We start from the raw sequence: 23678 nt of genomic DNA on the forward strand, positions 1-23678 counted from the left end.
CTGAATCTTAACTAACCTTGAGTGATTTTGTGTGCACTTTCAGGCCCTTTTCTAAATGACGGGAAAGGCACTTCTTTTCTGGCTGATGTATTTGTTTGTAGGTTGCTATTGAAAGCATTTGTTTCATCTTCTAAGGCCCTGCCTTTACTTTCCAACAGCTGACTGCACAAGTTTATTGTGCAGGAGAAATCAACCAAAGTAGGTGGAATAATATTATTCACAGCACAGGCCTCTCCTCCACCCTCCCTCCCACTTATGACTGTTCTATATTCTTGAACCTAAAAATAGGATAATAAGGCAGCAAAAAATCATAAACTCACTAGTTTTGTCTTATGCAACTGTTTTCCCTATTGTTCCCAGTGTGGGTAAATTATTAATTTACAACCACATTCCTGTATTCCTCTGTGGGTAGCCTAGAGAGCACATTATGCACATTTCTGCCTTTCGAACACAGCTGGTTTGCTTCCATGGATCTTGTAGCTAATTAGGCCACATACCAATTGAGATGAATAATACCATTTTATTAAAATTCAGAATGCACCATCCATATTGTAGGTCTTTGAATAGCAAGTCAATAGGCATGCTTAAAGAAAAGAATTCCACTTGTTGATGTAATTCTAGAATGTCAAGAGCACACCCTCCTTGAAAGAGTCATATTGTGGCCTTCCGACACGCTTCTCTAGCCCCCTTTCCTTTTCTGTTCTTTTTTTTAATTTCTTTTCATAATTGCATAATCCAGCGGCTGTTACATTTTCTCAAACTTTTGGTTTGGTAGATGCAGTGGTCGTGAATAGTGGGAGGCTGCATGTTGAACACAAGCCGGCTGCCATATTTTTTCAACAGTTAGTTTGGTAAGTGGTGGGGTAGTCGGGCATGGGAAAGGTTGCATATTGCATACCTGGCAGCTGCCATGTTTTCTGAAAGGTTAGTTTGTTGGATGCGGCGTTCAAGCGTAGCGGGAGGTTGCTTATTGAATACTAGCCGGCTGCCATATTACCTCAAAGATTTAGTTTGGTGGGTGGGATGTTCGGGCATGAGCGGGAAGTTGTGTATTGAATACGTCTTAGCGGCCATATTTTCTCAAAGGTTTTAGTTCGGTGGGTGTGGGCATATGGCAGGAGGTTACATATTAATTATGAGTCCGCTTCTGTATTTTCTCAAAGGTTTAGTTGCGTGGTGAGGTGTGGTGGGAGGGTGCATATTGAATACAATTAAGGTGACATATTTTTGCAAAGGTTTAATTTGTTGGCTGGGATGGTCGGGCATAGCAGGAGGTTACACATAATGAATGAGTCAGCTGCCATATTTTCTCAACGGATTAGTTAGTTGATGGGGCATGGCAGGTGGTTGTGTATTGAGTAGGATCCTTGTGTGCATTCACATGCCTGTATATGCGGCAGAATGACATACCTGGAGTCCTCAATTGAGATATTTACATCTCTTGTTCACCTTCCCTCAGTCTGGACCATTCCTCTATCTAAAAAGTCCGGAGGATTAGGCATATGTTTTAACTGCTTCCTCGAGCAGTTCAAGAGATGGTGTTACTGGACGATGGGTTAAGGGGTTATCAAAGTAAAAGGAGAGTGGGAGTGAAATGAAGACTGACCCCAAATGGATTTGTAGAGTTTGGCTAGGAACATGGCCGTTGTTGGACAGTCCAGGTAGCTTGTTTTAAGGTGTTGTTCTCAGGCTCTACCGCCTGTTTGATCGCGGCTCATGTCCTTGCATATACATATTTTTATATTATTTGTCCATATGGGCTCTTTAATAAGTTTTTGTATGTCAACATGGATGAGTTTTCTGGTTCAGTGCATGGATTAACCAAGAGGTTATTGTCTGTCTTGGAATGCTTAGGAGGCTTGCTGAAATTCAGTCTTTTATAATTGCAACTTTTTTGTTGGAAATTCTCTGGATCAAGAAAACGTAATGAATCCGTTATCAGTAACACTAGCTGTGATAACAGCTATCCATTTCCGTATGTCCTCTTATTTAACTTTGCTCCTAAAGTCTTGCTGATGTCCCGTCTAGACATAGGTGTGACACGTGCCTGTGTTTTCTTTAGATCCTGTTTTCGTTAGAATGCTCTTTTTTTGATTGATTTATTTATATCGGTCTGCACAGGGTTCTAGTAACAGGCGATGAACTTCCCGTGAAATGCTGTTCCTGTGTACAGAGTTCCATTCTGGGTGTCTGTGTGGGCGCTCGGTGGCACTGTGTGTGTGAGGTGGCGCTGGGAGTTGTGCTCCCGCGGTGTTCTTCTGACCTCACACGCCCCGACGCATATTTTATCTCCCTTGGCAAAGGAATTTAGTTGCACATTCAGCTGCGGCTGATTAATAATTTGGACTTGTGTAGTTAAAGTATATAATGAATGTATGTGGTGATTTTGGTTCTTCTGCTTGCTGCCGACCCGTAGCTGGTGGACAGAGGAGGCAAAGCAAGCACGTGGATCAGGTGAACTTTGAGCCCCCCTTTAAGACGGAGTCGGGTCGGCACACTTGCAATGGTACAGCTCTGGGCACGCTCCTGTGGGTACCTGTGTTTGATGTCAGGCGCCGTCCAATCGGGGCAGTCGTCCACCGTTCGTTCGTTCGTATATAAAGAAACCCCATATCCTGAATGTTGGAAATAAAAAATAAAAATGCAGTATGACAAATGCAACATTGAACATTCTGATAACGTTTGAAATTTGGGGTATATCTGAGGGTACAAGCGGGAAATAATTATATTACTATTTCTGATCGTTAAAACCGAGGAAATGGCCGTAAACCGGTCTCAGGCCGCGTATAACTGACACATCGGTAACACGAAAGAGATTGAAACCGGTAACTCGCTCCAGTGTAACCTAGTGTGGGGGAGGCGGCCTGGGTGTATGTATGCTGTCTGACCTGACAGACGCCCTGGTCCACATTCCACGGAGGAGCAGTCACCGGAAGTGCGTACCTGGGCTTCTTGCTGGAGTTTCCTCCCTGGCGGCCTCGGATAGCGTTATATGCTTCCCAGCTTCTTGTTCATTCAGAGCTGTATGCATTCACGGTGCATCTATATTATTCTGGAGGGATGCAGAGAGCGCGCAGGATTTATCGCACCTCTGTGTTCTTGCCGAAATGAAGATGAAGTACGAACAACGTCTCTTCTTCCAATCAGGTTAATTGGTTCCGGGATCACTGGGGTCATAGAGGTGGACTCCAGTAATGTCCAGGGGCACAGAACACTTAAAAAAACACCCAGAACATGGATAGTCTATTGTAGAATTTACACTGCTCTTCATACCCCCGACCGAGATGCGAACTGCTTTCATTCACATCTCTTTCCTGGAGATTTCTTTGGAGTGCTTTCAGTGCAGGAAAGAATGGGTATGGAAAACCAGCATTTGCAATGCAATCGGTCTCGCATTTTCGAGAGGTAGAGATATTGGCGTTGTAAATTACCATGTCTTTTACCCATGTGTTTTGGTTTCGAGTGGAATTATGTGGGTTGAATTGGAATTGTTAGTTGTGGAATTGTGTGGCGTGTAGTGTATTTGTGTAGTAGAATTATGTGATATGGCCAATAGACAGTGGTGACAGCTGCATAGAATAGATTGAAAGGAAGATAGAGAGGGATAGGTAGTTTGTGCACGAAATGGTGAATGAACTCCAGACATAGGAGCAGAAAGAGTGTGTGAGAAAGTGAGAAAGAAGGGGCGAGTAGTCGACAGAAGCATAAAGAGGTGCGCCTGTGTACTCAGAAGATACCTGAAGACGAGTAGGAGAGCATGGGTTTGAAGGACGTAAATCTTGAAAAGGCACGGAAAGAAATTATGCTCGAAGACCTGAAGTGAACCAATATGAGAAAGCCAGAAAGAGTATGTGAAAGAGGCGCACGAGGAGGTGAGAGTTGGACAAGTGCACAGCACAAGGTGGTATGGGAAGAGGAGGTATGGGAAGGTAGCGTGTGTGAGCAGGCTGTATAGGGAGGAGACCAGGAATGTGGAAGGGATGAGAGGGAGCTGTGGAAATCTGAGGCGAGGGGGTAGTGTGAGGGAGAGATGAGAGGGACAGTGGGTGTGTGAGTGAGAGATGACAGAGTTGGTGGAAGTGCGATGTAGAGATGGGATGTATTGAAATTGTTGTGGAATTGTGTGGTGTGGAGTTGTGTAGTGGAGATACGGGCATGGTGTGCTGTGGAGTTATGTGGGTAGTAATTAAATGGTACATGTAGTGGAATTATGTAGAGTGAGTGTGTGTTATGGAGTTAATTATGTAGAATGGTATTGTGTGTTGTGGATAGGCATGTTTTTGGAATTGAATTATGTGGTGTGCTGTTAAGTTTTGTGGCATGATGACATCTGTGGTGTGTATTGGAGGTATATGGTGTGTTGTGGTGTTGTGTAGTTGAAATATGTAGTTTGCTGTGAAATTATGTGGTGTGTATTGGAAATGTGTGTAGTTGTATTGAGTGGCGTTGAACTGTGACACTATGTGAAATTATGCTTATTGGAATTGTCATGGTGTTTAGTGAATTTATTTATATGGTTTGCTGGTGTGTGGTATAGAGTGCATTTATGTGGGATGTTTTTACATTGTATTGAGTAGAATGTAAATATGGGAGTGTAATTATGTGGCACTGAGTGGCATTATGTGGAGTTTATGTTGTGTGGTGCAGAATTTCGTGGCGTTGAATTATGTGGAATTGTTTAGCATGGTTTTAATTGGCATGGTGTAGAGTTGTATTATAAGGTGTGGAATTATGTGGTACATTGTGAAGCTGAATTTATTTTGTGGAGTGCATTTTTGTTTTGGAATTTAGTGTAGATATGTTGAGTGTACATATGTTTATATCAAGAACAATGGTTCCAGTGGTATAATCAAAAATAATAAAAATTAATTGTATTGCTCAATGGCGATAAATATTACTACTGAGGATTGAGGATGGCAGAAAGAAGTACACTCACAATTATATATATTCTTCTCACGTTTTTACTTTATAGTGTAAATATCATATTGAAATATGTCATACAGAATAATTCATACAAAAAAACATAAACCGTATATAAAGGTGCGGTGTGTCCCAAGTGTATCAAAACAACCAAACTAACAATACACAAAACATAAATACTCTAAAGGCACAGTGGTTTCTAGATGAATACATATACAGGAAAAAGACCCAGAAAAGATACTATAATTATTATGAGTGAATCTACACAATCGTAGGCACTCTGTTTAGGGGTTCTATTCCACGTAGCGTCGACGGCGTTTCGACCCTTTGGGGTGGGGGTCTCGTCAGGACAGGAAAATGAAGGACATCTAAAATTTAAAAGTACGAAGGGGCTGTAAGTAAACTGTATGACAGTTGTATATCATTTTAATGATTATTTGGAAAATAGGGACCTGAATACCTGGTTTCCGTTCATATGATCACCCATGCGTGGTAGAAAGAAGAAAAGGATTCACACACTTACAAGTGACCCAGCCGGGCACTGATGAATTTGTCAAAAACAAAGGGGGGAACAAAAGAGCAATTGGTAAGAAAACACGAAAGAATTATCATCCAAATAATTCAAGAGAAACAGCACCGTATCTAGATATGGTACTTACCACTTGTAGTGGTCGGGAAATACGCAATATGTAGCGCAAGGCAATTGTATTAGAATCTTGTGGTAATGTCGGTTACACCTAATGGAGTAATGGACACCCTAGTTACATTGCGTTTAAAATTCGCCATACTTATGACCCTTAAGCATAACAATTGTAAATATTTACCTGCAATGGGTGTTGTCATAGATTAGGATATCTCAATGGTATCCGATTCTTTGTAACAATGTTTACATCAGACGAGGGTAATGTCTGTGTCAATATTTAGATCGAGAGAGGATAATACCTGTTTCAATAAAAAGAGGGGGGACTTGTTACATATACTATGGGAAGCATTCTTTCCACATATCGCAATAGAAAGAGATTTGTTCGCAGTGTAATGCGACGTACCTCAATGCTGTAGAGCCCGGTCGCGTCTCACAGCTTCCCGCTTCCGTGTATTCTCGCTCCTCCTGTTCCCTCTCTACTAGTTCATGTAAGACCTGACCTCGCGAGTTAGGAAAAACTCGAGCGCGGTCAGGACAATGAGAAGATGGCCGAACCCATGATTCCTGGGGTGAATTGCTTAAGAAACAAACTACAGGAAAACTGAGTCTGTTGCTCGATCCTGTTAATAAAAGCAACTATAAACCACAATAGTGTCTGATGTAGTTTATTTTACTTGTTGGGACCTATATTACGGTCGTATTTGTTAGGGCGAACCCAATTTAAACTAGTGCATGGGCATGTTTGTACAAGGCATGACAATCAACATTTCTTAATTGTAAGTAAATGGAAATGGTAACTACAGAGGGCTAAGACGGTGGGTGTGTCATTTATCTAATATGATATGTCAGAATTATATATTGCCGTGGCCCGGTTATGAGGGACTTCAAAGTAATCAACCTGCGGAGGGTGGCACATTACTACGCGTCAATACTTATAGCAGATGGCATAGGTATAGATGATAATTAATAAGGGCCTATAATTATTACATTATAGTATGTACAATAAAGTATATCCACCATATGATGTTTTGAAAAATAATACCTATATACATATACATTAGATTGAATATTCAGACAACATAGAAGACACATACCTTCTCTGTGATACACATACATTAAATTGGGTATTATTCAAACAGATCATCATCATTCTTGACAGGCAACATATCAGTGTAAACCAGCCTAGTTTATGATATTTGACACATACCCTCTCCATTCATCTGCGGAGTTCAAGCCATGGTTGATAGAGTCAATTCTATCTATCCAATGACATTCTCTACGTTGTAGGATCTGTGAAATATCACCCCCTCTTTCAGGTACCGATATATTGTCTATAACTTGCCATCTGATTTGGTCGGCATTGTGATTGAATTCTTTGTAATGTGTTACAAGGGGTGCAGTCAGGATGAGTTTTCTAATCCGACTCCGATGTTGGCCTATTCTGGCCTTTATAGGTTGTTGTGTCTGCCCAATGTAGGGTAGACCACAAGGGCACCAAATGCAATACACAACACTGCGAGTGTTACAATTTGAAAATGTCTGTAATGTATGTGTAACATTGCCATGTTGGAACAGAGTTGTCTTGAAAGTGAAGGGGCAGGCTACGCAGTTACCACATGGATGGTGACCCACCACCCGTGGTAAACCCCAAGCAGACTCCAGTGTCCTGCTTGTATCTCTGGTATTTTCATTTGAGGAGTGTACCAGGTGATCTTTCAAATTTTTAGCTCTCTTGAATGCAAAAAGTGGCACTTCGATAGAGGGATCAATATTTTGTATAATATGCCAGTGTTTTATTATCAAGCTACGTATCTTTTTTGTGTGAGTCCCAAAAGTAGTCACACAAACGATCTTCTGTATGTTTTTTCTGGGGCGTGTTATCAAAAGCTCCTCTCGTGGACAGTACCACGCACGTTTTAGTGATCTTTTTATCAATTTGTTGGGATATCCTCTATTTAGTAATTTCACTTTCAGGGCATTTGCTTCTTTCATATAGTCTTCCCTCCGGGCACAATTGAGACGAATGCGCAAAAATTGGCCGAAGGGAAGGCCATCTCTTAGAGCCCTCGGATGATGGCTCTGATAAGAAAGCAAAGTGTTCCTTTCTGTCTCTTTCCTATGTAGTGATGTAATCAGTTTATCTCCGTCACTCTTGATGTTAAGGTCAAGGAAAGCAATAGTGTCTTTACAAATTGTGGATGTGAACTTAACCAGATCGCTGCTCAGCATATTCCCCTCCTGTGCTGAGAATTGTATATTCCCTTTATTCATGACGAGCTGGGCTCGTCATGAGCGTGCGAGGAGGCTACCTCATGACGAGCCCAGCTCGTCATGAGCGTGGAAGGGGTTAAGATGGTGTTGTATAGTGTTCAAATAAGTCAAAAAGGCATCAAAGTCTTCATTGGTTCCATTCCACACCAGGAAAATATCTTCAATATACCGATACCAACATTTAATGTTGGTACGGTAAGGATTTTGATCATTGATGGCAAACGATCTTTCTACCTGATCCATGTAGATATTTGCCAGGTTGGGAGCAAAAATTGCTCCCATACTGGTCCCACCACATTGTTGATAATATACCCCCTTGTGTACAAAGTAGTTCTTCTGGAGGGCAATGCGTAGTAACGAAATTATGAATGAGGTGGGCACATTCACAGGCCTTGCTCTGGTGTCAAGGAGATTGGCAATAATATTGATGCTTTCCTCTTGAGGGATATTCGTATATAGTGACGAGATATCTAAAGTCACTAACCAGTCTGTGTTCTCATCAAAGGAGATGGTATCAACTAAATTAATCATGTGCATGGTGTCTCGCACGTAGCTTGGTAAATCAGGGACATAGTCTCGAATGAAAAAATCTACATATTTGCCTATGGGCTCCAAAATTGAGCCACATCCAGACAGAATTGGTCTGCCAGGAGGATCTGTGATGTTTTTGTGGATTTTAGGCAACATGTACAAAACCGGTGTCCTAGGGTTTGGAGAGTTTAGGAAGGAGAATTCATGTTTGCTCAGAAAGCCCAAGTCAAGACCTTGTGTACTAATGTTGAGTATTTCATCTCGTATGTCATTTAGGGGGTTATGTGTCAGTTTTTTGTAGTGTTTAGGTTCAGAGATCTGCTGATTTATGACTGCTTCATAATCAACCCGATTTTGTACAACAATTCCCCCACCTTTATCCGCAGGTTTCAGTATTATGGACGAATCTTGTTTTAAACCATTTAATGCTTCACGCTCAAGGAGTGAGATGTTATAAGGAATAAATTGTTTGATGGTTCGCAAAGTATCTACATTTTTCAAAATTATCTTCTCAAAAGTAATGAGTTCCGAAGGCATCATACTGTTGTTGGGATAGAATGTGGAAGGGGGTCTTAATCCTGTCACTGAGCTTTTGTAACATTTCAGTGACGTGTTCAAAACATTGGATGGTCTTAGGTGTAGAGACGGCCATCGAACATTCAAAGGCAGAACTTCTTGAAATAGAGGAATTGGAGAAAGAACTTCTGGGAGGAGACGGAGTAACAGAAGCAAAAACTTTATTGGATAAACTAAATAAGACCATAGAAGATTTTAATACCTTCGAACTTAAAAAGAAGGCTGATAAGGTACTTTGTACTGCTTTGTCGCCATAAGTTGGCAGGGTATGCTCAGATGTTGAGGCCCTTGCTCACTTTGCCACTGGATTCAAGCAAGCCTGGCTGAAGACGGCTGGAATGCCAGAAACTGGTCCTAGGAAGCTTGATTCCGGTCCAGAGAAGGCATGGCTTGGCAGTTCGGGCTGGTCTGTTCCCATGAGGCACAGGGTCAGACTGATTTGCAAATGGCCATGTCTGAACTGGGGTGGCAGAGTGGGCTAAGGAACGGTGATGGATTCAACCCAGATCTGTTGTCTGGGTGTGAGTGTTTGATTAGTGCAGATGCTCCGTCCATCACCACCCCCTTTTGTACCACCCTTGGTTTTCAGTATTTTTGATCCCAGTGTCTCCCTTCATCTTTCTCAATTTCTTAGAGACGTTTTAAAGGATGGGCAAAGTGGTCAATTTCCCGGGGTCCTCACCTTCAAAGGGCGTCCCCCTCCGGGGAATCTGAACTTTCTGTCTGTTTAACCCCTGCTCTTAGTTTTCTACTACTCTGTGACAATCGCCCCCCCTCCCAATCCCTCCCCAACTACTGTTACCTCTAACTCGGTCTCTTACAACCAGTGTCATCTTAAGCATTTGTCGGTCCTGGGCAATACATTTTAAATGTTTTGCATGGCTTTGTGCAAATCTAACATTTTGTATAGCGCCATATTGTCATAAAATGGGTTTTAAAATTCAAATTTGTTCTGTACTTGGCCTACCAAAATATGTGTTGTCTGATGCCGCCCAAATCCTGAAAATGGCACTGCTCTTTTTAACCAGTCCTCTGAACATCTCCTTCTTTAAAGGAGCAAAGATGTTATTAGTGCAGCAGGCACACTGCCCCTAGATCCCAGGGGTGTGAGGGGCCCTCGGCACTGCTGTTTTGACTGTCCTTTACTTTCCAACAGACAAGGAGAAGTGCTTTCTCCTATCTTGCATTAGGGCCCTTTCTACACCACTGCAGACTCACTCTCGCTTTATCACCTACACTGTGTTTCGCTGTCTGCCCTCTCCCTGACCTACTTTCTTTACTTTTCTTCCTGCCTTCTCTCTATTGTCTCCCCATGCCCCTTGCGCTCCCCTTCGTAATTTTCTCTCCCTTTTTGTTTTCATCTTTCTCTTTGCAATCTCTTACCCACCAGTCCTCAGTTTGATTCAGGTTCTGGTACTAGTGCCATGCTCAAGGTTTGGGAAGTGCCAGTGATGCAGGAGAAGCCTTGCACTGGGGATACAGGCCTCATCCCCACCCTCTTTGAGGATGGCCCAAATGCCTGTATTGTTAATATACAGCAGAGCTGACCGTTTGTACGACTACCCATGGGGGAGCGGCGGTCCACCTCTCCCTCCTGCGATGGCTGTGGCGACCTGTTGGCTGGACTTCTCAAGGCTGACCGCGAGAGCCCATGGAACGGAGAGAGGGCCTCCGCCATATTTTGCTGTTAGACCACTCTCTCCTCAAGGCTGTTGGCAGTCTGTGTGCACGTACTGTGGTACCCAGTAATCAAGGGTAAATGAGTGCTCCATACTGATAAGGCAGCAGAGGTTCTTGTTACACTCATCAGCCAGTAGTAGATTCCGCCATCTCGTGTATATAGGGTTACGCCTGAACAGATACTAATCTGCAGCCTAAACTCTAACGGCAACTTACCATCCAGTAACCATGTTTCTGTTGTATTTTGGTACTTGGAGTTTTGCAATTTTATAAAAAAGAAACAACCGCAAGTACTAAAATTCGAAGCCAAAAGTCACTGAAGATTTTAAGTTGCGTTTATATAAGTTACACTTGAGGCATGCAAACGTCACATCAGCACTGCAAACCTAGAAATGTCACATAGACCCATACTGAAAACGTGGCAGCCATGTCCTCTCCATGTTCAGTCGTGTGCTACGTCTCATCCTTACCTCTCACCACCAACGCCATCCTCCTCTCTCCCTGTTTTTCCTTTCCCTTCCAGGGGTAGGGTGTGACGGAGCAGCCATAGCTGCAGACTCGAGAGTTGGAGATATTGGTCTGAGTCTTGGCATCGGCGTAATATCCTGTGATTCTCGGCAAATCGCTTAATCTCCCTGTACCCATGAACATCACCTGGATACCCTCAACGGTGATGAGCAGCGCCACATAAATCTACAAACAAACAAGCAAAGACACCAGATCCCTCCGTGTTGCTTCCTGCAACCCGTTTTGGCTCCCCCACCCCCACCCTGTGGTGCTTCCCTATCCTTCCCACCCCTCTGTTGCGTTTGCAGCCCTTCCACCCTCCCCTGTGTTGCGCTACCTTCGTGTTGCTTTGGCACCCCCTGCCCTCCATATTACTTCAATTTTCCCCTGTTGCTTCTGTCCACCTTGGCTCCACACCACCCCCCAACACAAAAAAAAGAAAACACTTTTGTGCATGGTGTGCCAAGCCTACAGAATATGTGGGCGACCGTATCGGAGGCTTTTTTATTTTAATTTTAGCCACACCGCACATCCGGGATTACTGTGCAGTGTGGCTAAAAACCTGTGGGAAAGCAAATGGGTCACAGAGGCGAGACCTATTGGCTTTGTTAGTGCTGGTTTCTTAATGAATTTGAGGCTTTTGCTATAGTGATTGTTTGCTCTCATTTCATTGTTCTTAATCTGTCTTGGTTTATTTTCTTAATCTTTGTAGAGTACATTAGTCTTTTTTTTTTATATTTGCATGTTACACAGACGTTATTTATTTTGACATTAATACATAGTGCACCACTATCCACCTGTGTGAGTATTTCACTTAATAAATTGTAAAAATAAAAATGAATAAACATAATAGCAGTATTTAGTGTTACTAAAGCTAACTGCACAGACCTACGGCTTGCTACACACTGTCAAAAGAGAATAATTTTCAAACATGCACCGCACCCTATTAGAAAAAAAGCAGCACTGTACTAAAAAAAATTCAAGCAGAAACCTTGGATGAGGTCAGAAAATCCTTGTGGTAGTCCTGGAATTAACCTGGTAATGACACCGGTAAATGGAGGCGTAACAGTGTGACAACAAACGTATTATTATCCTTTAAACGAATTAACATCAGTACACTTCTTTACTAATCTAAGGCCATTGGGCTTACGCTCTGTAGAAAAGAACGTAGGATTTCTGTTTGTTCATAATTATCTTCTTTATGCTAAATAGTATTTTTAGTTTTCCTTCTTTTTCAAATGCGTGACCACAGTAGCAATGAAATACTATAAATGAAAATGTTTGCTCACCTGTATTTTTTAAAAACATTAAAAAAAAAAAAAAACTATTATTTTATTCTAAGGTGGCATGGCATTTGTATACGTGTTCCTCAACTGTCGTATAGGTTTCATTATGCCAAAATGTACCATAACCGGTGTGCCTTTTTTGCAGATTTTCTTGACTACTTTATGAAAGTTCGTGCTGCTGCTAGTCGTTTACAATGGGTTGTAAAAGAGGAAAATTGGACATTTGGAGTTGTACCGGTATTTGAATGTCTGCTGTACCTGGTAGAGGCCATTGGAGAGAGCCATGAGCACTTCTTATATGAATGGGCATGTAACCGAAGACTTGGACAGCGAGCTCAGACATCTTGATCTTATGTCTCCAGAGGAACCCCAGAAGCATAGAGAAATGGCTGTGGATTGTCCTGGGGATTTGGGCTCTAGGACTATGCCGCTCAGGCAGAGTGCTCAACTTGAACGAATTCGTCAACAACAAGAGGACATGCGTCGGAGGAGGGAGGAAGAAGGGAAGAAGCAGGAATTGGATGTGAACGCTTCCTTGAGGCTCAAGAAGTTGGCACAAATTACTCCAAAAACTGGAATAGATAATCCTATATTTGACACGGATGAAACTGTTGTTTTGGAGAGCCCTAACCGTGCTGTGAAAGTACTAGGTAAGTGAAATAATGGTATTCAAAGATTGACATTTTAAAGTTTGTTTGAAAATGTATAAGGGACAGTGATGTTATGTTTAGGACCGATATTTACTTTTACTGTCCTAACTCACGAAGTCTTTTTTTGTGATTAGGCGTGAATTCTGAATCTACAAATTTAAGACACAAAAATGGAAAAATGGTTTGTGAATCGGTCCCTAAGAAAGTATTCCATGATTTCTATGTGAAATCTTATTGCAGCTTGGGATCGGTACAGGATGTATGATCATTTTATGCACTCAATAGTGTCAGAAGTAAGATATGAATGCAGCTCTTTTATAATAATAATAACTTAGTAATTCTATATTCGGTGCATTTGCATATAACACTTGTAGCATGTTTTTGTCCAGTAGCACTTTGAGAACATGGACGGGTTCTATGATTCTTGTTGACTAGACTAAAAGGGTGTGTTGTATTTGCTATGTTTGTTTTGTTTACTGGTGTCTCATTGGCAAGTGACCGTATTGCTGGAGTAGACTAATGTAATATTTCTGCTAAATTGTATAGTAGTTGGCTAGAGCCTGTTCTGAATCAGAGTGGTGCATTATGTATGTGCATATGTGTGTCCTGAAGGACTGTGTTTTGTTCTTCCGGGGTGCATGGTTGTCCATTGTTTAGTAAAGGATGTCTGTTAAGTTTGAAGGCTCCTTTGCTGATTATGTGGCTCAGATGCCATGTTATGTCAAGTGGGTGTGGTATAATTAAGATACTGCTGAGTGGTTGACATGAAGGCTTCCAAGAGGATGTGGATGTACTGTTCAGTGCTATGCTTGGCTACTATATGCTGTGTGTCTATTAGCTCAAAGGTTTGCGCCGTAAGTGCATTCTAAATGCAGAGAAGGGCATGAATTGATCTGGATATGAATATGTTGTTCAGTTGTTAAACACTTAGCTAATTACAAGTTTGGATCCATATTGTTCATGGGACAGTTCGGGGGTTATCTAATATTTACAATTAGGAGTAGGGTGATATATAGATCTCATTTGAAGTGGGCATACTATTTGATTGGATTATGGTTAGCCAACTATTAATATTTGAGTGTAGAAAATAAAAAAAAAGTCATGCCTTAAGATTATAAATAAATAGATCCAACAGCAATTCTGCAGTTGGGATCAAAACATTAATATAGAATAATAGTTTGGCCAGCCTTTCACAAGAAGAAAGGGCAGATTATAGTTCACTGGATTTCTATTGTTGGGGTTGTCCTTAGTTGTCTAAAGTCTCTGAGTACTCTCCTTTTGACACAAGTCTGAAAGTTTTTCAAGATATCTTTCTAATACGTGATGAGATAGACATGGTGATGGGCCTCTGTCTTTTTGATAGTATAGAGTGTTAAAGCTTGGAAGAAAAAAATGACTGGCGAGGTGTTGGGAATTATTGGGAGCCTCTAAGAGCAAACACTTACTAGTGCAAGTATGTAGTTGTGTAACGCTGTAATCAGAGTGGATATTTTCAGTCTTTTGTTCACTTGGGTAAATTAGCAGTTCCTGAAGAGTAAATGAAATATTCGAACATTGTTGTATATATAGATACATGCACTAGTTGTTGCTTTAATTTTGCAGCACAGTTATCAGGAGAGAATGAACTGCAACAGTATGTACTCAAGGATGATGGTAAAGATGAACTACATTTGCAGCAGCGGCTCCTGTGTAAGGGCGTAGGGGCTGCGCCCCCTTTCCTTTCATAGCTCCTTGTAACCAAGGTTAAGTAAATAAATACAATTAAAAGTAGCGAATGTTATATTAATAGGTAGGTTTGCGAAATTGCGAGGCATGCCTGGATGCCCCTCTGTGAAAATGTGCACGATTCAGCACTAGGAGGGCTTACCCACGCACAGCCCGGGTATTTCCTCAAAGCACCGTGACGTCACCTTAGTTTCTCCACCTTCTTCTAGAGTGTCCGTTTCAAACAGCCTGGGGTGTTTAGCTTTCAAGCCCGGGCTGTACGAGTTTAAATGCCACTCAATACCAGCCACCCCACCCTTCAGTATCTCACCACTGGGAGAGGTGGAGCCAGCAAGGTTCATAGACCACACCTCTCCTCGTGACGAGATGCGAAAGGGTGGATTTAGGAAGCATGCGAAAGGCGCCACCGACAAAGCTATTTCGTCAGTCTGCGGCGTCAAGTTAGGCTTGAGTTATTGTGTTTACAGTCAGCCCGGGACGTGCCCTTTCATACTTAGCGCTGCATATTTGTGAATCAAAAATTAGCTAGCATTCGCGCCAAGAATTTTCAATTCTATTAAGGCGGTAGCTGCATCACATAAGGAACGGAACGTACAGCCAGACAAACGGTGCAAGAATCATAGCACGTTGAGGAGAGTTTCACTTGTGAAGCAGGAAAGGCCCTGGAAACATTATCATACAGGTAGGAATGCGACTCACTGAGTAGAACAGGTTTGTCTGTGGTGAGAAATGTCCAAACTGCACTTTTTTTGTTTGTTTAGAAAGTAAGTTTATGAAGAAAACAAGTGATGCAGTACAATGCCATACATGGTGGGTAGGGGGACAGAAATAGGGAAACATAACATTTAATTGTATCATATGAACTTATCCAGTTTGGAATGAGAAGGCATTAAATATCCATATAAATATAAGTAACATTAAGTCGCATATAAGAATCATGTAGCAATATGCTTAAACTGTTGTATAATAGCATAGTATAAAATAAGAATGTCTAAAATATGGAATATCATGGAGGTCGAGCAACTATTTGTTGATCAGAAAGGAGACCATGAGAAGGAGCGTTTAGCACTAGATCAAAAAACAGTGTTACCGATGACCAGATAATGGGTCTCTTCATGGCTAAATGGATGGGATGAACACATGCTGTGTCTAATCTGTGATTATAACAAACTGCATACCACCAAGCTTGGATCGATAAGTTTGTAAAGTCCTTCCAATTTTTTGTAATTTGTTGAAAAGTAATTGCCAATAGTAAGTCCACGATCTTAGTGTTAGAAGCATGGTCCTCCCATATAGGAGATAGGCTTCCCAGGAAGATATGTGATAGAGAAAGAAACATTAGAATTGAGAATAGAATTGATTTGATTCCAAACAGATGTCCAAAAATTGTTTAGGTGAGGGCAAGTGAAAAGCATGTTTTTTAAATTAGCAAGTGGAGAGGAGCATGACCAACAGATGTCAGGAAATGTGGCATGTCTGTTATGTAATACAGCTGGGTGTAGCAAAAACCTGTTATAAATAAAGAATAATGTTTGCGTAACATTGGCTGGTCTGGAGGTTTTCCTAATTTTAGACCATATCTTATTCCATGAGGTAGAGAACCAGTCAATCTCAAGATCCTCTTCCCAAGATAATTCCACTTTGGTCTTTGGTCTAATGGATTGCGAGGATCGTAAATAAATATAAATATTGGAAGCTTTAGGGGATGAGAGTAGAACCGGGGGCGATGTTGGGTGTGTTTGAATTCGAGTGTAAGCCGTTACAAGTGCTTGTGAGAGTAAATTATATTGGGGTGGAAAGAAGGAGGTAAGTGAAATTGTTGACTGGCCTCGGTGAAAGACAATATCCTATTTTGAGAAAATAGTTGATGTCCAAACGAGGCCCTTATTTCACCAGGAATTCCAATAAAAAGGTTTCCCATCAATTAAAATAGATGTATTATGCCATAAAGTAGATTTAAGAAAGGAATCTAGATCAGTAGGAGGTGAAGAAATACCCAGGAGTTTACAGGTACATTTGAAATGGGAGTAAATAAAGAAGGAGGTATAGGAGCAAAAAAAAGGAATTTCTTAAAAGAAAAAGGGGAGAGAAAAGAGCGTTCAAGCATAGCCCACATACGACAATCGATTGAAGAGTCAGAAAACCATCTCAAAGCTTGGCGAAGAAGGAAAGATCTGTGGTAGGTTGGAAAATCGGGACAATTAACCCCTCTTTCTCCTTTGGGTTTTATTAGACGGAACAAAGATATGCGAGGAGGTTTTTTTATTCCACAGAAAAGATGGTAATATCAAAGTGATTCTTTAAAAAAAATTGTAACGGAATATTTCATGGATATTAGAAATAGTGAATAAAACCAAAGGTGCCAGCATCATCTTAATAGTATGTAAACAACCCCACCAAGAGAGGTATAGCAGATGCCATCTAGTAGTCAGAGAAGAAGTAAGTAATTCTTTATTGCATGATTAATAAAAATCTTTGCAATTGGTATAAAAGGTGCTTGTCTTGAGCACTTTTGCAAGATACGTAAAATAGGAAAGGATAAAAGGAATACATTTCATTACAATCACATTCGTGTAAAAACATTTCAAGATTTGGCAATGTTAATAAATTTGTAAATAAATATGTGCAAAAAGAATCTTGTGCTGTCTTTAAATGAAGAGGAATTAAAAACCCAAGATTCCTGTGAGGTACTATCAGTGTGTGATTTCTTTGCTTACTATAGCAGATGGAAAAGGACACTGTCAAACATTCACAGTGAAAGTTCTTTTCATGTAAAGGTTTTTCGCAGGTCATAGTTGTTCCAGATCATGGAGTAACGGCTGGATTTAGTGCGGTATTTGCTGATTTCATGAAGCGGACAAGTCTGCAGGCTAATTGAATGTCCTCCCCGTTAAAGCATGCCAACAATGCCTGTCGACGGGTTCGCAAACGTCTTTGCTTCCACAGCTGTGTTAGTTGTCTCCTTCGTACACTGTCTAGGGCTTTGCAGCTGCATAACAAGTGCAAAACGTCCTCTTTTGGATCTTCGCAGAGTCTGCACTTTGTATTGGATTCTAAGCGTTTCCATGGGGGAAGATGTTCTTTTGATGGTATTACCCCCATTCTCAACCGCAAGAAGGATTCCTTCACTGCCCTTGAAAAACCAGTGCCTAGATAGGCCTGTGGTTGGGGCCTGGTGTAGCTCTGAATCACAAACCACCCGTGAGTCCTACTAGTTAGTGCTGCTTTATCTTCTTCCAGGGATTGATACTTCACAGTTTTGTTAACAAGCCGTTTGAAGCATTTGTGTGTGCAGCTTGTGTCCCAAAGATCTTTTAGCGCAAGGGTGCTTATTGCTGCTTGAAGATAGACCATTGCAGGGCTGTTCATGTTTCTTTCCAGCTCCCTCCATAGGTAAGTGTTCAGGGTGCCCGTCTCAGAGCTCTTTACCTTGTGCCAGCATTTTGCGTGAGCACCCTTGCGTGCTATTTGTTGTTTCTGTAGGCCAAACTCAAGCCTTAGTTGAGCTGGCGAGGTGTACGGAGGGAGACTGAAGAGTATTCGCGTTGATTTCGCTACTACTTTGTCTAGTGTGGACTCATCTCTCCCTCTCATACATTTGCTACCATAGGATATCGATGGCAGTAGTCTTGCTTGTAGAATGTTTAGCAGAGGGATTAGGTTTGGTCCTGCTATTTTGTTCTTAATGCCCTTTAGAGCAATTGGCAGGGATATCCCTCTGGTCTTAATTGCCATTTTTAGTTGTTTGAACGAGCCTTTTGAGTCGAATATTATACCCAAATATTTATATTCTTTGACTGTTTCAATCTTCTGATCTCGCAGGAACCATTGTGAGGGCTGCTTTTTAGATTTTTGATTTAATATCATCGCCTTTGATTTTCCCAAGTTTATGCTTAATCCGTTCTTTTCGGAGAAATCGCTCGTTGTGTTAATGAGATCTTGAAGGCCAACGGGGGTTTGGCTTATTAGAATTAAATCGTTCGCGTACAACAGGTTCGACAAAGTGAGGCCCCCTATCTTTGGGGAGTGATGATTGCATTTATCAAGGTCGTTGGAAAGATCGGATATAAAAAGGTTGAACAGGGTCGGTGCGAGAACGAACCCCTGTTTCAAACCTTTTATGGTAGTTATTTTTCTTGATAGACAATTACCTGCCCCCAGTTTTATTTGGATCCAGGTTTCTGAATGCAATAAGATCAAAAGGTTCAACAGTTTGGGGTCGGGGTCCCAGCTTAAGAGCTTAGCCCAAAGTTTTCTTCTGTCAATGTTGTCAAATGCGGCTGAGTAGTCGATGAAGCAGACGTATAACTGTTTTTTGTTTTGAATTGTAGAATCTATTAGCAGGGAGAGGGCCAAAATATTTGTTGTTGTCCCTGTATTTTTTTGGAAGCCGGTCTGGTTAATGGGGATTAAGTTTTTCTTTGAAGCCCAAGCAGTTAGTTCTTTCCTTAATCTGTGTTGTTCAGCCTGGGAAGTTAGTCTCCTCGGCTAGTGGCCAGAGAAGAGATTTTTTGTATGCAATTTTCCAAGCAAATAGACACCTTTGACGAAATTAAAGGGGTAAAGTATAGACCCAAATATTTAATGTGTTGTGTGTTCCAAGCAAAATTAGAGGAACTAAAGTCATCTTTGAATGTATATTTGGTTAGTGGCAATATTTCACACTTATCTCGGTTGAACGTATAGCCAGAGACTGTAGAAAAAAGGTCTACTTCTTTTAAAAAAAAGCAGGGACAGAGGATTGAGATTCAGGGAGAAATAATAAGATCTTGTCAGCATAAGCTGCTAATTTAATTTGAGTATCATTAGTTTCAAATCTTTTTATGTCAACATTTTGACGAAGCCTGGACAAGAAGGGTTCTAAGGCCAAATTAAAAAGAAAAGGAGATCATGGACAGCCTAGACAAACTCCTCTTTTTAAGTCAAAATAGGAAGATGAAATACCATTCACTAAGACAGCTGCTCGTGGGTCCGAATGAAGGATCGAAATGAAAGAAATAATTATGGGGCCAAAACCAAACCATCTCAGTGTATGAAAGAGGTATGACCAGTTCACTCGATCAAACACCTTTTCTGCATCTAAGGCTATTGCAGCTAAGGAGTGAGGTACGTGTGGGTCTTTTGATAAAATATCGAAGAATACGTGAGTATTGTCGGAAAGGCGTCTTCCTTTAACAAAACCTGACTGTTCTGCATCCAGCAATTGAGGCAGAATAGCCAAAGTTTTGGAAAAGATTTTATAGTCCATATTTACAAGAGAAATGGGTCTATAGTTTTTGCAATGTTTTAAGTCCTTTCCATCTTTAGGTATTAGACAAATAAGGGCTTCTAAGAAGGATCCAGAATATTTGCCATATTGTGTAAAGAGATTAAAAGACTAAGTAATTTAGGAAGAAGGATAGGATCGAAGTGAGTATAAAAGTCTACTGTAAATCCATCAGGACCTGGGGCTTTGTCTTTCTTAAGTGAGTGTAGAGCACTAAGAAGTTCTTCTTGTGATAAGTCAGCTTCTAGTGGGGAAAAATCAATTTGAGTATTAAAAGATTTGTGTATATCTGAAAGAAAATGTGTAATGTGAAGTTCTGAGGGTGTGGTCTCAGGAGAGTATAATGACTTATAAAAAAGGAGGAATTCATTTAATATATCTGAATCCTTGGTTTGTAGTAAATTATGCTCATTAAAGATAGCTTCAATATCAAACTTGTTGTGTTTAATTTTTAAATAATTGGCCAATAGCTTGCCTGCCTTGTTTTGACCCCCATAATACGTTGCGCTGTATTTCAACAGAATTGGCGAGGCATACTCTGTAGATTCTTAGTTAAATTGACGTTTTTTCTCAATAAGTTGTGAGAGACAATTTTTGGAGTTAGGAGTATAGTAAGATTGTTCTAGCTTCTTAATCTCAGTCAAAATAGCACTGGTAAGCTGGCAGGCATTTGTACGCTTTCTGGAGATGTAGCCAATGATGAAATCTCTGGCAGCAGCTTTAAATGCATCCCATACAACAGAAAAGGGAAGATTACCAGCCTGCTAAAGTGTAAAATACTCATTAAAAAAGGAGAAAAAAGAGGGATGAAAATTCTTATCCAGAAGAAGTGAGTTATTACATCTCCATCTTCTAGGTAAGCTGAATTAAGAAATTGTATCTAATTGAATGGAGATGGGAGCATGATCTGAGATTAAAATAGAGCCAATGTCAGCACTTCTTAAAGATTGGGAAATATCTTGTGAGACATAAAAATGATCAAATCTGGATTGAGTTTGGTGAACAGAGGAAAAAAACGTGAATTCCCTAGTGTTGGGATTGCAAATTCTCCAGGCATCAATAAGTTTATATTGTTGGCTAGTTTGAACAAAAATGTTATGGGCTTTATGGGGTTTAAAGGAAACAAGATAATTACGGTCAATGAAGATGTCCAACACCTGGTTACAATCCCGGCGAGGATAAAATTATCATCAATACAGGAGGAAATTTGCTGAGATAAAAAAGACCAAAACAAAGGATCTCCATTAGTGGGTGTATAAACATTAAACAGAGATAACAGTACGCCTCTCACTTGTAATTTAGTAAATAGTCATCTACCTTAGTCATCAGATTCTTGAGAAAGCGAATTCATCTTTAACGATTTATGGCAAAGAGTAATAACGCCATTACGTTTACCATCACCCAGAGAAACAAAAACATCACCAACCAAATTTCTTTTCAATTTCAAAGATTCAGTAGCATTCAAATGAGTTTCTTGCAAGCAAACAATATCGGCTCCTAACTTGGATAGATGTGTTAAAACTCATTGTCGCTTGATGGGAGAATTCAGACCTGTAACATTCCAAGAAACAATTCTCAGGGACATAAAATTAGCAATAAAATTACCAAAAATAGGAGGTCAATAAAGACCGTCAAAGAACAACAGGTCAGGTTAATAATATTCCAACTATATGAACATGTAATGCAATAACAGAGAAACATTAAGAACAGTGGATGTGGAGGTAAGTGAACAGAAGAAAGCTCAAAAAAATAAGAAGTGAAAGGCTGAAATAAGGGACAAATATGTAACGAGAAGAACAAAGGAGAAAGAGAAGAGAAACAAAAAGAAGACGAAGAAAATATCTGCAGATAGAAACGGAAAAATGAGAATACAAAAATAGGAAACTTGGAGGAAAGAAAGGGGAGGGGAAAAAAAGAATGACAGCAAAAACAAAGCGCATCTAATTCAAAAAACATCACAAAGATGTGGGGGAGGTGAAGCCACGAAGACTAATGGCGCATCCAGACCCAACGAAACGGGGAGCGAGGACAAACCAGAGGAATTCATATAAAGCGAGGGAACAGAGTAAATTCGAATTTCTAGGGACCTGTAAAGAAGGGGGGAGAAGAGAAAAAAGACAAACATTTATCATAACAAAAAAGCAGAACGTGCAAAATATAATGTCAGAAACACCAAAATAAAAAGAATATAAATTAAAATATTAGACATTAAAGTCTAGGAACAATAAAACCGGAAAGAAAAACCATCGCACTAGAAGAAAGAACCAATTTAAGCTATGTGAGAGGAAGAGGCTCCAAACATGTCCATATAGTCAGTTTTACTAAAATTTATGATACTTTGCAATTTGACAGGATCTTCAAAGGTCGTTGTTTTGTTGTTGTAGGTAACCTTGAAAAGGCAGGGATGAAAAAGCCCATATCTAGCATCCATGTAGCGTAGAGCAGGTCTAATGTTCAAGTATTCTTTACGCATATCTGTAGTGGACTTAGCGTAATCTTTAGCGAAGAATAGTGTAGAACCAGACCAAGAAATATGTTGGATGGATTTAGCTGCTGACAATACCCTGAGGAGGTCTGTGTATTCAAGAAAGTACATGATGACCCCCCCCCTTGGTCTCCGAGAAAAGGAGGTATCTGTACGTTGATGGCCAAGTCTATGAGCAAGTTGGATATTGAGTGAAGTGCCTTCTGGTAAGTGTAGCAACTTAGGAAGAAAGGATTTGAAGAACACTAAGGAGTCCGACCCTTCCGGTAGACCATAAATACGAAGATTATTTCTTCTATTCCTATTTTCCAAATCTTCGACTTGCCGCTGCAGCGATGTAACTTGAGATTGCAGAATATTGATCTTCTCCTGTGTGTTAGTAAAGGAAGAGACACTCTGTTCCACTGCGATAAGTTGCTCGTTCATCTGAGACCAGTTATCTTTTAAGAATTGCAACTTATTAGAAGTGTCTTCCATAAAGGGGCGAAGAGCCCTTATCTCTTCCAGTAGTACATCCAAAGATGCAGGTGAGGAAGCCTTTCAAGAAGGAGGGTCTTTTTTCAGCCTTTTAGTAGTGACCTTGTCATTTGTAGAAGTACTTGCATTAAAAGAAGATGGGGTTTTTGGAGCAGCTACCAACGAGTCTTCCATCTTGGAGAATTCAGAGAATATTCTAGAGTTCTTAATAAATGTATGCTTGATATGTGGCGCAGAGGAACCACGCTTTTCAATCTTCCCATAAGAGAGATGCAGAGGTGAGATGTTGAGGCTCAATAAAACAATATATCAGCGAAACCAGAGTCCCACATTGTAATGAGGTCTTTGAGCGAATACTATTAGTATTCCGCTCCAGCTGCGTAAGCAATGGAAGAATGAAAGGAATTGAGGAGGTGACTCTAGAGAGACTGTCCCAATAGCTTCCAGCATGCAGATAACTGAAGTTGAAACTGCTCTATTGATGATCGTCAGTATTTAATATATATCTGCTGATAGGAAAGGACCTCGCATTGATAGTACGCATAATACAGGAGGAAGTTCTAGTTTATTTATCGTTTAGTGTAGTGAGCCTGTAAGGGACTTGAAAACCCAGCAGATGTGCATACTGCACCTCAGGCTATCAACAAAAGCTGTTAATACT

General features: G+C 40.7%; 1 protein-coding gene across 1 annotated transcript in view; it reads left to right on the plus strand.

The window, feature by feature from the left end:
• The window catches only part of PALS1 (protein associated with LIN7 1, MAGUK p55 family member), a 423019-nt gene that overhangs the window by 88062 nt on the left and 311279 nt on the right, over positions 1 to 23678 (plus strand). The window contains exon 2 of the mRNA XM_078659539.1: positions 12560 to 13064. Within this exon, the coding sequence (XP_078515665.1) occupies positions 12698 to 13064 (367 nt within the window). The 5' untranslated portion in view covers positions 12560 to 12697. The remainder of the gene's footprint in view (positions 1 to 12559; positions 13065 to 23678) is intronic.

Source organism: Lissotriton helveticus, chromosome 9 (assembly GCF_964261635.1).
Source record: "Lissotriton helveticus chromosome 9, aLisHel1.1, whole genome shotgun sequence".
Taxonomy (NCBI): Eukaryota; Metazoa; Chordata; class Amphibia; order Caudata; family Salamandridae; genus Lissotriton; species Lissotriton helveticus.